Consider the following 16,053-nt stretch of genomic DNA (forward strand, 5'->3'; position numbering starts at 1 on the left):
TCCAACACATTTTAAGTCTTGCTTTTCTTCCACTTTTGCAGTAAGGTTATTGAGTAACAAAATATATATCAATTTAATTTGGAGGCCCTTATTGAGTACTTTATAGAATTCTCTACCTGCTCATCTTATGCAACAAATGTTTGTGCATAAGCTGCAGTTTCACAGTGATATCTTCTTGAAGTTATTCATCATAAAAAAATAAAAATTGACCAGATGTCTCATGAAATTTATTATTACCTTTGAACTCATATGAAAACTCTCTTTGCCAACTCATTTATTTGCTTCTCCAAGGAGCTTTCCATTTAGCTATAACCTCCTTTTGTCTTCTAGTTTTGCTCATAGTGGAAATCAAGATTGCTAAGATTCACTTATAAAGTAGAAAGGAAAAAGATCTTACATTTAGAATATCAGCAGCTAAATTAATTTTTATAGTCTAAAAACTGATTTTTAGCACTTTCTGCCCTTTCCACCCACTTTTCCCACCTGTACTGAAGAAAGGGGAACTCTTAGGACCAACCATCACGTTTTTTTCATTGTTTCATGCTTGGCAATAGCCAAATAATTCATTACCAAGTAGCCAGCCCGTTGGCAATAAACTTTTCCACACTTACCTGAGCTGTTCCCTGGAAAGCAAACACAGTAAATTCTGGAAAATTACTAATTTTTCAGCTATACAAATTCACTTCAGAAATCCCTTTGGAGAACTTAATATGTACCCATTTAAAGTAAGCAACCATTTTGAACTCTTTAAAACTTTTATATTGTGTAGTATAATATCAGTCACAAAATCTCATTGTTTGAAAGGTGTGCCCAAGGCCATCTAGTTCAAGCTGTACTTGACCAGCAATCCCTCAGACATCATCCCTCCCCAAGAAAAGACCATCCAGCCTCTGCTTGGAAACTTCCAATTGGAGGACACTCACTGCCTTCCAAGGCAGACCCATTCCACTTTTCAATGGCTCTGATCGTTAACAAGTTTTCCCTCCTATAAAGTCTAAGTCTCCTTCGTAATAGTTTGTACCCTTTGTTCTCAGTTCTACCTTCAGAGCAAAGCAAAACTAGTATAATCCCTCTTCCATATGACAGCCCTTCATGTACTTAGACACGCCCATCCCATTCCCAGTGTCATTATCTCTATGTTAAACATTGAGTTTCTTCTCTCAATTATTCTATGTTCCCTGTTAGAAAGAATACTTTGTAATCTTGCAAAAAATAAAGAGGACATAGAAACCTTGTCTTCATGTTCGTAATAGGATAGTAGAGACAGGACCAACAAGTATCTATATAGAGGACAGAAACAGAAATCATAAATGTATTCATATGTAGATGATTGTAAAATTACAGAGGCTTGGAATGGGAAGGGATCTTAGAAATCAGCTAGTTTTCAAACCCCTTGTTTTATAGATGAAAAAATGGGCTCAGAGAACATGAATCTCTTGCTTGAGATTATGCAGGTAGGAAGTAGCAGTCAAAGTTAGATACCTTAGACAAGAAGTTTCTGAAAGGCATTCCATTCTAGTATGGATATCATTTCTTTTATTATTAGAACTGAACAATTTGTCAAACATATTTAGACTCAAAGTGACGTACAATGAATAGGTTCTAGTCCTGGTTCTACCACTTCTAGTCATATGATTTGGGCAAGTTTACTCAAGCTTTCTGAGGTTCAGTTTTCTCATATCTGTAGGGATGATATTTCATATATCAAAATGTTTTTCTAAAAGCACTTTGAAAACTAAGCTGCTAGGTGAGCATTGGGTATTATGATAAATAAGTTCCAGAAAGACTTAGCTTCAAGGCAGACTCACTTAAGTTGTAATTTCATACCACACAACCCCTCCTCTCCTGACCCTCACAGCTCCCCAGCCAAAAGCCTGATGGAAGTGGAACTTCAGTGTATCTTAAACCCAAATTTTGATTGGGAATCTATACGATAATGTCTTCCCTTCTTGTAATCTCCTTAAAATCATTAATTCAGCAAACATTTTTTAAAGAATCTAGTATGTATATAGAATTCTGTTGGATTCTTCTTTATAAAGCTTCTCTATGCTCTCACCCCCAACCAAGTGTCTGACAGAACTCTACACAAAATGGGATACAATATTTGCCAAAACACGGATATCATGTTAACCTCCAAGTGTAATGATTGAAAGCCAGAAATCAGGTTAAGTGTAAAAAAGATCATGCCTGTGATCTACAAATCACCTAAAGAATAAATTGTTAATGCCCAGTATTAGTTAGATAGGAACATGTGATTCATTAACCTGTCTTAAGCATATGGCATTTTACCTGATATACTTACTTCCTTCAGTATTTCAAAAAATCTGTGGTTTCAGCATATAACTAAAGCAAAATGCAATAGCTCCAGTAACCTAGTAAATGGTTGCATATTGTTTTGGCCAAAAGAGTTTGTGATCATATATGGCCAGTCCTCTGGTAAGGAGGCTTTTTTCTCTTTGGTCTGCACAATCCATTTTCATGGAAGCTAATAGTTTTGAAGCTTTTCCTGCTTAGTTGGACCTTACCAGTGCTTCATCTTCACACCATGATGTTGCATCAGAGTGGAACTTCAGGTCAATAATTGAGAATCATAACTAAAATTTAATTTGTATAATTCATGAAATTTTGGAACTTACCTGAATGTTCTTGATTGGCAAGAGCAGTGTTGCATTAATTACATGGAACAGAACCAAATCCATTAAATCCCTTAACATTGTCCTATAGATCTACATGTTTGTGAATTACCCTTTCTATCCTAAACACTTTAAATCTGATTTTGTTTTCCTCCTTCCAATAGGTACCAAGAACTAGGCAGTTGGTGACTTCCCCAAGTCCAATGGGTTCTTCGGATGGCAAAGTCCTTCCCCTCAATGTACAGGTGGTCACCCAGCACATGCAGTCTGTGAAACAGGCACCAAAGACTCCTCAGAACGTTCCAGCCAGTCCTGGTGGTGATCGTTCTGCTAGGCACCGGTACCCTCAGATCTTACCTAAGCCAGCTAACACCAGTGCACTCACCATCCGCTCCCCAACTACTGTCCTCTTCACAAGCAGTCCTATCAAAACTGTTGTACCAGCTCCACATATGAGTTCTCTAAATGTGGTAAAAATGACAGCAATATCTCTCACACCCAGCAACAGTAGTGCTCCTCTTAAACATTCTCCCTCTGTGAACAGTGCAACTGGAACAATAGAAGAATCAAGGGCTGTTCCCCATATCAAAAATGGTTCTGTTGTTTCACTTCAGTCTCCTGGATCCAAGACTAATGCTGTGGGAACTTCCTCTGTAGAAATAAAAACGGAACCAGAGATATTATTAGATGAAAATTCTTTACAGTGCCAAGAGAACTCTGATGTGTCTAAAGCTGCTAAAGTGACCCCTCGTGGATCTATGGGGCAGAGAAGTAATTCAGAGGGTACAGGGCTGAAACCCTTGAATGAAGGTGTAGTTGAAACAAAAGCAACTAAGGCCTGTGACCAGAGGACCAAATGTAAAAGTCGCTACAGTGAAATGCCACCAGTCACTTCAGGCAATAATCATAGCACTCTCACTCTCTCAGTTGCCACTCAGAACTTAGCCTTCACCAGCACCAATTCACCATCTAATGGTGACCCCACTAATAAAGACACAAAATTATGCACTAAAAGTCCAAGGAAGAGACTCTCTTCTACATTACAAGAGTCCCAGGTGCCTCCTGTAAAGAAACCCCTTGTGGAACAGCTCTCTGCAGGTAACATGGAAGCTCAAAAAGGAAGTAGTAGTGCTAAAAAAGATCAGAAGCTTCTCCCTGCAGCAAAAACAGAGAGCTCAGCAGCAGGTGCTCAGGTTCCTAGGAAGGTAACAATAAATGTTGTGGCAAATCAGTCCTTAAATTCTAATGTTGTAAATGCCAGTGATTCAGCTTTAGAACAGCCAATGACATCATCATCTCCAGATATAAAAGTTAAATTAGAAAGAAATTTGTTTATTTTAGAAAATGACTCAAAAGCAGAGAGCAGCTTTAATTCCAATGCCTGGCAGCAGCAGATCACTCAGGAGTCTGAATTTTCATCTGCCAGCTGTGAACCACAACAAATCAGTGTTATGAATATTACTGGTCACCCTGACATTAATGACTTAGAGAAATCTGTTTGGGAACCATTGCATTTAGAAGGAATGCAGCAGGAAACATATAGCCAGCAGCTACACAGCCAGATGCAAGAATCTTCGCTGAGTCAAATACAAGCACAGTCTTCAAATCAGTTACCTCTGCAGTCTGACCTAAAGGAATTTGAGCCCACTGTTTCTCAGACAAATGAAAACTATTTTCCATTTGATGATGAACTTACACAGGACAGTATTGTGGAAGAGCTAGTGCTCATGGAACAACAAATGTCAATGAACAATTCACATTCTTATGGTAGCTGTTTAGGAATGACACTTCAGAGTCAAGCAGTAGCTGCAGGAACTCCATTGTCTTCTCACGCCAACAGTGCACACTTCTACCATTCAATCCATAGCAATGGCACTCCAATTCACACACCCACACCAACTCCGACCCCCACCCCAACACCAACTCCAACACCAACTCCAACTTCTGAGATGATTGCTGGTTCTCAGAGTTTATCAAGAGAAAGCCCCTGCTCTAGATTAGCCCAGACTACCCCAGTAGATAGTGCTTTAGGAAGTAGTAGGCATACACCTATTGGGACTCCTCACTCTAACTGCAGTAGCAGTGTCCCTCCTAGTCCTGTTGAATGCAGAAACCCTTTTGCATTTACCCCAATAAGCTCCAGCATGGCATACCATGATGCAAGCATTGTCTCAAGTAGTCCTGTGAAACCAATGCAAAGACCTATGGCTACTCACCCTGATAAAACTAAACTTGAATGGATGAATAATGGGTATAGTGGTGTCAGTAATTCGTCAGTTTCAAGCCATGGTATTCTCCCAAGCTATCAGGAACTAGTGGAAGATCGATTCAGGAAACCTCATGCTTTTGCTGTGCCTGGCCAGTCATATCAGTCTCAATCCAGGCATCATGACACTCATTTTGGTCGATTGACTCCTGTCTCACCTGTGCAACATCAGGGTACTGCTGTAAATAATACGAACAAGCAAGAAGGCTTTGCAGTCCCTGCTCCTCTTGATAACAAAGGAAATAATTCTTCCCTCAACAACAGCTTGAGATGCCGGAGTGTGAGTCCTGCAGTCCATCGCCAACGTAACCTTAGTGGAAGCACCCTCTATCCAGTTTCTAATATACCACGATCTAATTTGACCCCCTTTGGAAGCCCAGTTACTCCAGAAGTCCATAATGTTTTCACAAATGTACACACAGACACCAGTGCCAACAATATAGCTCAAAGAAGTCAGTCGGTCCCATTGACTGTTATGATGCAGACAGCTTTCCCCACTCTTCAGAAACAAGCAAACAGTAAAAAAATAACCAACGTTTTATTGAATAAACTTGATTCTGACAATGATGATGCAGTAAGAGGTTTGGGAATAAACAACCTGCCCTCCAATTACACAGCAAGGATGAATCTCACTCAGATATTGGAAACTTCCACTGCTTTCCCTAGTGCCAATCCACAGAATATGATCAATTCCAGCACTTCGGTTTATGAATTCCAGACACCAACTTACCTCACAAAAAATAACAGCACGGATCAGATTAATTTTTCTCCTGGAGATAACCAAGCACAATCAGAAATTGGAGAGCAGCAATTAGATTTCAGTAGCACTGTTAAAGACCTGTTGAGTGGGGACAACTTGCAAGCCAACCAGCAGCTGGTGGGTCAGGTAGCATCGGATCTCAGTAATGTTGCATCAGATTTCTCTAATGATATCAGATTGTCTTCTGAACTCTCAGGCAGCATCAATGATCTGAACACTTTAGATACAAATCTACTGTTCGATCCAGGTCGCCAGCAGGGACAAGATGATGATGCTACACTGGAGGAATTAAAGAACGATCCATTATTTCAGCAAATCTGCAATGAATCCATGAGCGCTATGACTTCATCAGGTTTTGAGTGGATGGAAAGCAAGGACCATCCCACTGTTGAAATGTTGGGTTAAATTGTGTTTTATAATATGTAGCACACTGTATCTAATGACAGATGTATTGTATTTGTCTTAATGGAAGTGCCTCCCGCAGCAGAAACACTTGCTATTAATTGTGACATTTTAAAAGGGTTTGCTGCATTAAGTGGTTCATTTTTCACTAGGGAATAGATGAGACTTGCTTCTGTTCTAAATAAGTTTCTTAAGACAATGGGTCTGTCCACAAACCAGTATTAGGATTTAAATTTTATGATGTTCCCCATTTATTCACTTTTTTTAACTAGTTAGCAGTTAACCAGCTTTCACAACAGTGGTCCAGATGATAATTTTTTAAAATCAGTTTTATTCCATTAGTTGATCTGCACAGAATCCCATTGGTTTTAGGCATAGGGTTGTTTTTTTTTTCCTTTTGGCACTTTTAGATAAGAAATCACAGCTATGATGAACTATACATAAGGCCATTCTTAAACTAAGGATAGCATTCAAATAATAACGAGTGTATTCTTGAAGCATAGGTCTATAGTATAGTGAGAAATCTCTGTAGGGCTTCCTCTTGCTTCAGTGGCATTTACACCTAAAATGAAGGGCTTAAATAGGAGAAGATAATGAAAATTTTAATACTAGTTTAAGGAAAGAAAGCTGCACTAAATTTTTTATTTAAGAAATAAACCTAGTGTTAGCCATTTATATTTGTGACCTCATGTTAAGTCTTTTAAGTATCATTTTAAAATGTTGATTTTTTTTTAAAACATGAAACAATTCTGGGCACTGAAACTTTTAAGCACGTTACACTTGTTTCATGTTTTATTGATAATTTAGGATAGGGAAGTGGAGATAAAAAAATTTGTTTTTAAATAGAATGGCTACATGAAAATATTAAAATGTTATTTGAGATTTATTTTTTAAACCCTTATCATATGTTCTAGTTATCAGGAAGGAATTTTTCCCCTCCTCCCAATTTAGTCAGCCAATACTTTTTGATCCTCCCGAATACAAAAATGCAGTTTGATCATGGGAATCTTCTGAAAAACATACAGGCAAGCTGGAGAAATATAAAAAAAAAACTGAACTGAAAATGGTTACCATTTAAGGCCTGACTTCAAAATCCTTTATTCTCTTGTAAAAGTGCTGGTGGGTGTGTGTGTGTGTGTGTGTGTGTGTGTGTGTGTGTGTGGTGGGTGTATGTGTGTGTGTGTGTGCGTGCGCGCGCGCGCGCACATATATAATACTTAACAAAAGAAGAAACTTTCATTACTTGCTTGCTGATTTATTGTAACAACCAAAACTGCAAGAGAAACACTCAGGATTTATTTTAAAGTTGCTTTTCCTGCATGCCTCCTATTTTGTTTTAATAAATATTTATAAATTTCACATCAGCATATACAATCTGCTATCCATTTGAGAGTTCAGTTTTTTAAGTGAACTTTTCAAGTTTACTGCAAAATTGATTAAGACATTACTATTAAGTTTTTAAAGTGACATTAAAACCATTTTAAATACAAATGCTGTTTTAACTAAGCTTTCCTTTAACTTAATTAGTAAGCCAGTCAGAATATTACAATCAATGAATATTTAACAAATGTGATGAAGGGTTTAATTTAATAACAGTTCATTGTTCAGTAAAACTGCAAGGTAGGGGGATCAATACATTTCAATAAATGGTGCTAGGGTTGGCTCAGAGCTTGTATATTGTACTAGTTATTGGCATTTGAGTGTGTTTGCTGTTATGATTTAAAAATTGGTTAGATACCTGTTCTTAATGCTAGTTATTTCTTTACTGTACATTGAGACACAGCACTACTGCACACCAAAGTATGCGATACCCAAAGGAAAACTATGTGATTTCTCTAACAAATGATGGGAGCCTTTCTGTGTGAGAAACTCGGAAAAGGAGAATTTGAGGCCATTCTGATCCCTTGTTTACATTATTAGCTTCCTACTAACAAAACAAAATAATGGAAACCTTTTTTGATAAAATATTAAGACTAGTGAATTTTTACCCCCTGTACAGTATTGCAGCAAACACTTTAAATTTGGTTGATTAGTCCAGCAAACTTTTCTGGGGTTCATATATTGCACTAAATTTCTGTTGAACCTGTGGTAGGCACATCTCTTAGGATAAATGCAACCAATACAGTCCACAGATAACTTTTTAAATGTGTTTCATTATGAAAAGACAAATGTCATCAAAGTGACAGATAAAATTGTCTTATGTAGCAATGTGCATTGATCTCAATGAGATATTTCTATTTCTTATTCTCTTACATGAGAATATTACAGCAGGAAAAAATTAAGTTTAGTTTGCTTCACCATGTTAATACATGATCACAAAGCGTGCATGAGTGTTACTGACTTATCTTGTACAGTACTAGGTATATTCCTGTAACCACTTTTTTTTGGCTATATTGAAACTGGTTCAGTGTTAACCAGGTAAGCATAGTTATTCACAAGTTACTTCCTCTTTTATGTTGACTAATTCTGCTTAGTTATTGTTGGATATGTTCTTTTCTCAGATTATTTTCATTGTTCTCGTGTTTAAAACATTTTGCATCATTTTATCATGATAATACTTCATGAAGTAAATAATTTTGCATACAATTGCAATAAGCACTGACTTTTGAACTGAAAAGAAGGAAAGTGTTTTTTGTGCAGTGCATCTGAGGTTCATATAATAGTCTTGTACTATACTGTGCTTTACTGCACCATAAGGAAAAAAAATCCCTGTTCCATATTTTCATTTAGTGCAAAAAGTCAGATTTCCCCCAGTGTTTTGTTGTCTGTTGTACCTGCTGAAACTACAGTAGTTGACTATTGCAGTAGCATTTCAGTTCTCTTTTTTTATTGAAAGTGCTCAAGAATTGTTTTTTAAATGTTTTCAAAAACAATAAAAACATTTTATATTAAGATAACTGGATATTGAAAGTTATTTACAGGCTGTCCATTAGCATAGATACATAAATCTTGTTTTTCAGTCTCACATTTAATCACTTTCTCTTCAACAAAGGGATAAAAATCTCAGGCAACACACACAGGGTAAAACCAGAAGTTTAGTCTTTACTACATGTTTAACTTGAGGCTAATCTCGTACCTTCTTTGAGATTCAGTTTCCTCGTCTTTAACATAAGGGGGTCAGACTAGAGGAGCTCTGAGGTCATTTCTAATTCTAAATCTATAATCCTATGTTACATAGCTTTTTAAAAAATGTCTTAGCCCTAATCCAGCATAATGACAAGCAAAGTGGGATTTTTTGTTGTCTTTTGTCTTGGAGTGCTTTGTAGCACTAAGGCAATCAACTGTCTTTGAGTCTTGCCTTTGTTTGAATCAAGAGTCTTTGATTGAATCAGGGGTCTTTGATTGAGTCAAGAGTGTTTGATGACCTGCTTAAGTCACAAAAAAGCCCAAGTCACATGAGTTTGAGTCACGTGGTTGTGATACCCTCTGTGGGCTGACCCTGAAGAAGTGTCTGATGTTAGCATTTTGCTTCGGGGGCTCACTTACAGGAAGAGTGTTCCTGTGACTTGGCCAGATGAGACTCTGGGTAGCCATTAAGGAGTCCCCTTTACCAGCCCACCCCCCGCCCCTGCCCGCTTTGAAAACCCAGATGTTGGTGCTTCTCTCTCTGGTAATTATCTATGTATTGCTATGGATAGACAGTTAGAAGCCCTGTCTGCTGATTTGTGTTACTTGCTCTGTTTATATAATTTCTGCTTGTAATTTCTGTGTTTTCTCTGAAGTTCAGGGTGCTGACTTTTTCCCCTGAACTAAGTGAATGATATATGAGATATATATGTGCATATATATATATATATATATATATATACATATATATCTCATATATCATTCATATATGTTTAATTAAAGTCAGATTGTAAATCCCTTAACGTTGCTTTCCTTAGAAAAACAGATCAAACAACCTGTGCTAGCAGCCCTCCTGTGTGCTAGTGTTACTGGCCTTACACCTCCACAGCAGCTGCTAGCAGCATTGTTGTTACATCCATCTATTCCTTTTTGTTGAAAAGTTTGTACCCCTCAAACTTTGTTAAATACTGACATATAACTTGTACATCAAATTGGTTGCCAGTAGAGAAGGTTAACTAACTAACTTCATGAAATCTTATGTAGATATTTGAAATCTAAGCAGATTCAACAGATAGACTTCGTGTTTTGTGTAGGTTAAAATCTTGGAAAATGCACTCAAGTCAAATCTGATTTTTCCACAGAAACAATAACAGGTCTTACAATAACAGGTAACCAAGTATCTTATGTCCAGCTTTTAATTTTTTTATGTAAAATATTTCTATATTATTCTTTTTGTACAAGAAGGCTCCAGCAAAAAAAAAGTGAAAAATAATTGCTTCAGTTTGTATTCAGAAAACATCGGTTCTTTCTCTGGAGGCAGATAGTGTGTTTCAACATGAGTCTTTTGGGATTGTCTTGAATTATTGTGTGGCTAAAAATATCTCAGTCATTCACAGTTCATTGTATAATATTTCTGCTGCTGTGTACAGTGTTCTGGTTCTCCTCACTTCACTTTGCATCAATTCATGTAAGTCTTTCCAGGTTTTTCTGAAATCATCCTGCTTGTCATTTCTTATAGGATAGTAATATTCCATCACAATCATGTACCACAGCTTGTTCAACCATTTCCCAATTGATGGGCATCCCTCAATTTCCAAATCTTTGTCACCACAAAAAGAGCTGCTATAAATATTTTTATACAAATAGGTCCTTTTCCCTGTTTGGGGATTTCTTTGGGATATAGACCTAGCAGTGGTGTTGTTGGATCTAAGGGGATGCATGTTTTTATAGCCCTTTGGGCATAGTTCCAAATTGCTCTCCAGAACAGTTGGATCAGTTCACAACTCCCCCAGCAGTGCATTAGTGTCCCAGTTTTTTCACATCCGTTCCAACATTTATCGTTTTCTTTTTAATATATCATATTAGCCGATCTGATAGGTGTGAGGTGGTCGCTCAGAGTTGTTTTAATTTGTATTCTTATAATCAATAGTTTTTTTATATGACTAGATAGCTTTGATTTCCTTGTCTGAGACCTGCCTATTCGTATCCTTTGTGATGCCCAGCTTTTTAAAGAAAGAGATTCCATATTTAATTGTAGCTTTCCCTCTGGGGCTAACCCTTCCCCCCACTCACACTTGTAGGTCCCATTCTTAGGGTATGACCACCTGGCTGGCTCTTTTCTTAACTGACAGAGATGACTCCTAGACTACAGAGCTTCTCTTGTCTTCATTGACTCCAGAGCTAGTAAGCTTACTTTTCAAGTTACCAGTAATATGGATGATCCTTTACCCAGCCAATAGCTAGCCACCCTATAATTCCATCAGGTTTAATTGAGCAAAGACGTATAAGCATTTATTTATACTTCCTGTATTCCTCCTTTACATAATCTACTGTAAAGGTTATATTTGTATAATGTACAGGTCTTCAGGGGACTCCAAAACCCTTCATGTGCCACCTAATATTAATGGAAAAGTCTTTTAATGACTTTAAGCCAAGATGGGCTGATAGTTCTACTTTAGCAAAACTGAATGTCTTAGCAAAGTACCAAAGCCTCCCCACAGTGAAAATTAGGGGTATATTTCTGCTGGAAAGTATGTCACTGGAATACTGTGGGAAAGGGGACTATTTGTGTAATATAAAAGAAATTTTACTAAAAGCCTTGCACATTTTTAGTAATAAAATTATTCAAAATGGCCCCATAACTTAGAGAAAGAAATGACACAAATCAATATAATTTATTTTTCCTAATAGCTCTCATTGGCCTTCACTTTCAATTTCTCTATTATTAAGGAATAGTAAGTATTGCTAAGAGAACCAAGGAGCAAGAATGTTGAAGTTAAAAGAGCCAACTCCTTCATTTTACAGATGAGAAAACTAGCCGGGGAGGTTAGTAACGTGCTTAGATGGGATTAGATAGGTAACAAGTGGCAGAATCAAGACTTGAAATCAGGTCTCCTAGGGAGAATATAATAAGAAAATTCTTAGAGAATTTAAGTAAGTTAAGTCTTAAAATGCCACCTCCCTCCCCCAAAAACAGTATGAAGGGGTGCAGAGTGAACAGAATCAGACCAATTTCTACAATAACTAAACCATATAATAAAAACAACTCTGAAAGATTTAAGAACTCTGATCAGTGTCATGACTAATCATGCTTCCAATCTGTTTGCTACCCAACTCTTGGCATAAGGGTTGAAGTCAGGGTGAAGAATGAGACATAGATTTTTGGATGTGGCTAAAATGGGGATTTGTTTTGCCTGACCATGCATATTTGTTGCAGTTTTTAAGGGAGAGGATCAAATAGGAGAGAAAATTCTTGCTAATTGGAAAATATGAAACAAAAAATATTTTTTAGCTGAAGAGCTAGATAAACAGCTATGAGAAGAAAACTACAGTGATCTTCAAGAGGTAAGGGTATAAAGAGTGGCTAGAGTTAGTATGGTTCCTCAGTGATCTCATTTGATAATGCCTACAATGGTTCACATCTGTAGCACTTTCTTACCTCTTTTTAAAAAACCACCAAATCTATTTTCTCTCCCACCCCCCCCACTGGAGAAAATTTTTTTTAATCGTAACAAATTGCTTCAAGGGCTGTACACAAATATGTGTGTGTGTGTGTGTGTGTGTGTGTATGTATGCGCTTCATTCAGCATATACAACACAGTGTTTCAGCCAATTCAGCCCTTCCTCAACTGGTAGATAATTCTTAGTTTCCAGGATTTTGCCACTACAAAATAGTGGCTATAAGTATTTTTTTATACACAAAGGACCTTTTCTGTCTGTTTAGTAGCTTTTTAAGTATAATTCCAAATTGCTTTCAGAATGGTTGTACCCATTCACAGGTACACCAGTAATGCATCGATGTGATTTTTCCCCACAATCCCTCAAATATCATTTTCCTTTTTTTGTCTTTGCCATTTTGATGGGTATGAGATGGAATCTCAGAATTGCTTTTATTTGATTTTTCTCTAAGTAGAGATTTGGGAACATTTTAAAAATATGACTATGCACCCAATGCTCAGAGTTTTTGTGAGATTCAAATGAAGTAATATTTGTAAAGTGCTTGTTAGAGTGGCTGGCATTTAGTAGGTGCTTAATACTTGCTTTCTTCATTTCTTTAGGTAGCCTGAAATTCTTCTCTTGATGACATATCCATTTATCAATTGTGGAATGGTTCTTTTTCTTTTAAATTTGAATAAATTTACATATCTTAAAAATGGGACCTTTATCAGAAAAACTTGCTGCAAAGATTTTTCCCAATTTTTTCCTTTAAATTTTAGCTTTATTAGATTTGTGCAAAAACTTGTTAATTTTATGTAATCAAAATAATCCATTTTATTGTCTCTATTCCTTGTTTGGTCATAAACTTCTCCTATCCATAGATCTTATTGGTAGTTTTGTCATGTTTCTCTAATTTGTTTATGATATAACCTTTTATATTTAGGTTACATAACCCATTTGGAGCTTAACTTTGCATAAGATATTACGTGTTGGTCTAAATTTAATTACTTTCATAATGCTGTCCAGTTTTTCCAGCAGTTTTTGTAAATAATGAGTCTTGTCAGTGATACTCCTGGGAATTTTCATTTGGAGGTTTCTTTTAGTAGATTCTATTTTCACATTGTTCTTTTCATGACTGGGCAATTTTCTCTAATGATTTCTTGAAATATGATATCTAGGTTCTTTTTACTATACATTTCAAATAATTCTATGATTCTTAAGTTATCTCCCCTTGATCTGTTTTCCAGGTTACTCCTTATTTGCATTTTCCTCCATTTTTCTTTTGACTTTTTGGGGGACTGTCTGTTGGGTTAATTAATTTCTATTTGTTCCATTCTGATTTTTAGAGATTTTGTTGCTTAGAGTAAGGTTTTGTACCTCTTCTGTTAAGCTGTTGATCCCCTTTTCCATTTCCCCATAGCTCTCATTTCTTTTATGCCTTCTTTGAACTTTTGCATCATTTTTTCTAACTGTTTCTGTGGGAATTTTTTTTTCTTTGATGTCTTACTATAGTTGCTTTGGAGTCATTCTTTTCTGGATTTGTGCCTTGGTCATCTCTGGCATCATAAAATTCTTTATTTGTTGTTTTGCTTATTCATATTTTGTTGCTGAGGCCTTAGTAGTCTCCCCTACTCTGGGGACCAAATCAAGTTGAAAACATTCCCTTTCTCCTGGTTGCAGTCCATCTCTAGGCCTTTTCCTTCACAGTGGACACCAAGGTTCTCCTCTTGTGATCAACCTTAGTTGAAACCCTTTCCTTTAGATGAGGAGAGAGGAAAGGCCTTTTCTTTCTTTAATCCTCAGCTAAATCCACAGATGCACTTTGGTGTGAGACCTAGTTGAGACATTTTCCTTGATGGGGAGGAGAAGAGCAATTAAGGTCCTTCTCTTCCCCAACCTTTTTTTTTTATCAGTTGTCAGCTTAAACAGAGTTGGGTTTTTTTCCCCTTTCCACAAACTGAGGTGGTTTTTATTTCTTAGTGCATGGCTTTTGTTTGGATTTGAATTTTTTTAGCCTTAGGGAGGCAGTTAAGCTTTTTTTTTTCTTTTAAATCAACTGTCTGCCAGAGCTGAAGCTACCTTTTCTTTGCACTGAGTTGTTTCTTTTTTTTTTTCCCCTCATCCAGCTGATGCAGTTAAAGCCTTTGGCCTTTCACTTTCATTTTCACTTTCCTCCTGAAGGAAGATTTCTTGCTACTGAGGTCTGAAACCCTTTACTTTCATCCCTGAGTGGACCTGGATCATATTTACTTTTTGTCTAAGAGGTGAATTGTTTAATAATCAGATTGTTTAATGGTATGATAGAATTGACCTTTATGGTTTCCTTGGCTATTCCTTTCACTCTAAAATATTTGTTCAGGCTAACGTCCTCTAGTGTACTGCAATCTTTGCCTCTTGTTAAGAATTCATCTGTTTCAATGACAACAGGTTTTTGAATTGAACATATTTTATGTTCACTAGTTGGGATCCATCCTCAAGCAATATATTATTTACATACATAATGACCCAGAGAAGAACCAGATGATATAGGGTCTTACTTAAGGTAACAAATTATTATCCTTAACAACAGAAATTTTTTAAATCCAATAAAGGAATTTGCTAATAGCTATTGCCTTTTTATAGTGATTAGGTATTAGCTGAGCCCAATTTCTAAATATTAGCCCTAAATCTCACTTTGCAATTGAGATCATTGCTTTATATCTAGAGAATCTAGATCTGAAATATCATTTCTTCACCAGTTTTATAATGTGACCCTGCAGTTTGTTAACATCCTGAAATATGTAAATATCTTTGCCAGCCATAGCAGATGGCCAATCCTTACTGCTGGGAACAGAAATTTAACTGATTTGACAGTAGCCTTATGGTCATTTTGGTGGAAAGCCAAATATTTGTATTGAACCAAACTTTTGATAAATCATTAATGTATTGTTGGTGTGCGAGGGGAAATAGTCTTCAAAATCCAAGTAATATATAAATTTAATAGCTATTCTCTTATATATTCAGATTACTTGACATTAGTGTACAGTCTTTCTGGCATGGCTTGAACTGGCTACGTTGCAGGGATTGAGGGACAGGAAACAAGAGTAAAGCTCTGGGGATTGTATTTCAGGTTTTTTTTAAACCCTTTTTAAAAAAAATGGTAGAAGAAAACTCTACCCTCTAGTGTTTTTTTTTGGAAGTGGGGAGAAGGGGATTGTTGGTGTTTAATATTTGCTTATTTATACCAAGAAGCATGGTTACAGAAATCATTACTGTTGTCAAAGTGATTTTTATGGGATGAATAAATTAATTTCTTAATTGAGTTTTAATATTAGTTTAAGCAAAATACTGGACATTTGTACCTCCAAGACAGTTTGAAAAGAAAATTAATTCTTTTAGCTCCTTTAGAGCAGGCACTGTATAAAAACAGTATTTTTTAAATTGCAAACTTTCCTGAAGGATAGTAATGTCCAATACAGCACCTAGTACATTGAGCATATTTAAATAAA

General features: G+C 36.5%; 1 protein-coding gene across 2 annotated transcripts in view; it reads left to right on the plus strand.

Annotated features, from left to right (window-relative positions):
• The window catches only part of RFX7 (regulatory factor X7), a 181,508-nt gene extending 173,779 nt beyond the window's left edge, over window positions 1-7,729 (plus strand). For both annotated transcript variants that reach the window (XM_036735415.1, XM_036735416.1), the window contains one exon: window positions 2,798-7,729. In XM_036735415.1, coding sequence (XP_036591310.1) covers window positions 2,798-6,064 — 3,267 coding nt within the window. In that variant the 3' untranslated portion in view covers window positions 6,065-7,729. The remainder of the gene's footprint in view (window positions 1-2,797) is intronic.
• Window positions 7,730-16,053: the final 8,324 nt, after the last annotated feature.

The sequence above is a fragment of the Trichosurus vulpecula genome, chromosome 8 (genome assembly GCF_011100635.1).
Source record: "Trichosurus vulpecula isolate mTriVul1 chromosome 8, mTriVul1.pri, whole genome shotgun sequence".
Lineage (NCBI taxonomy): Eukaryota > Metazoa > Chordata > Mammalia > Diprotodontia > Phalangeridae > Trichosurus > Trichosurus vulpecula.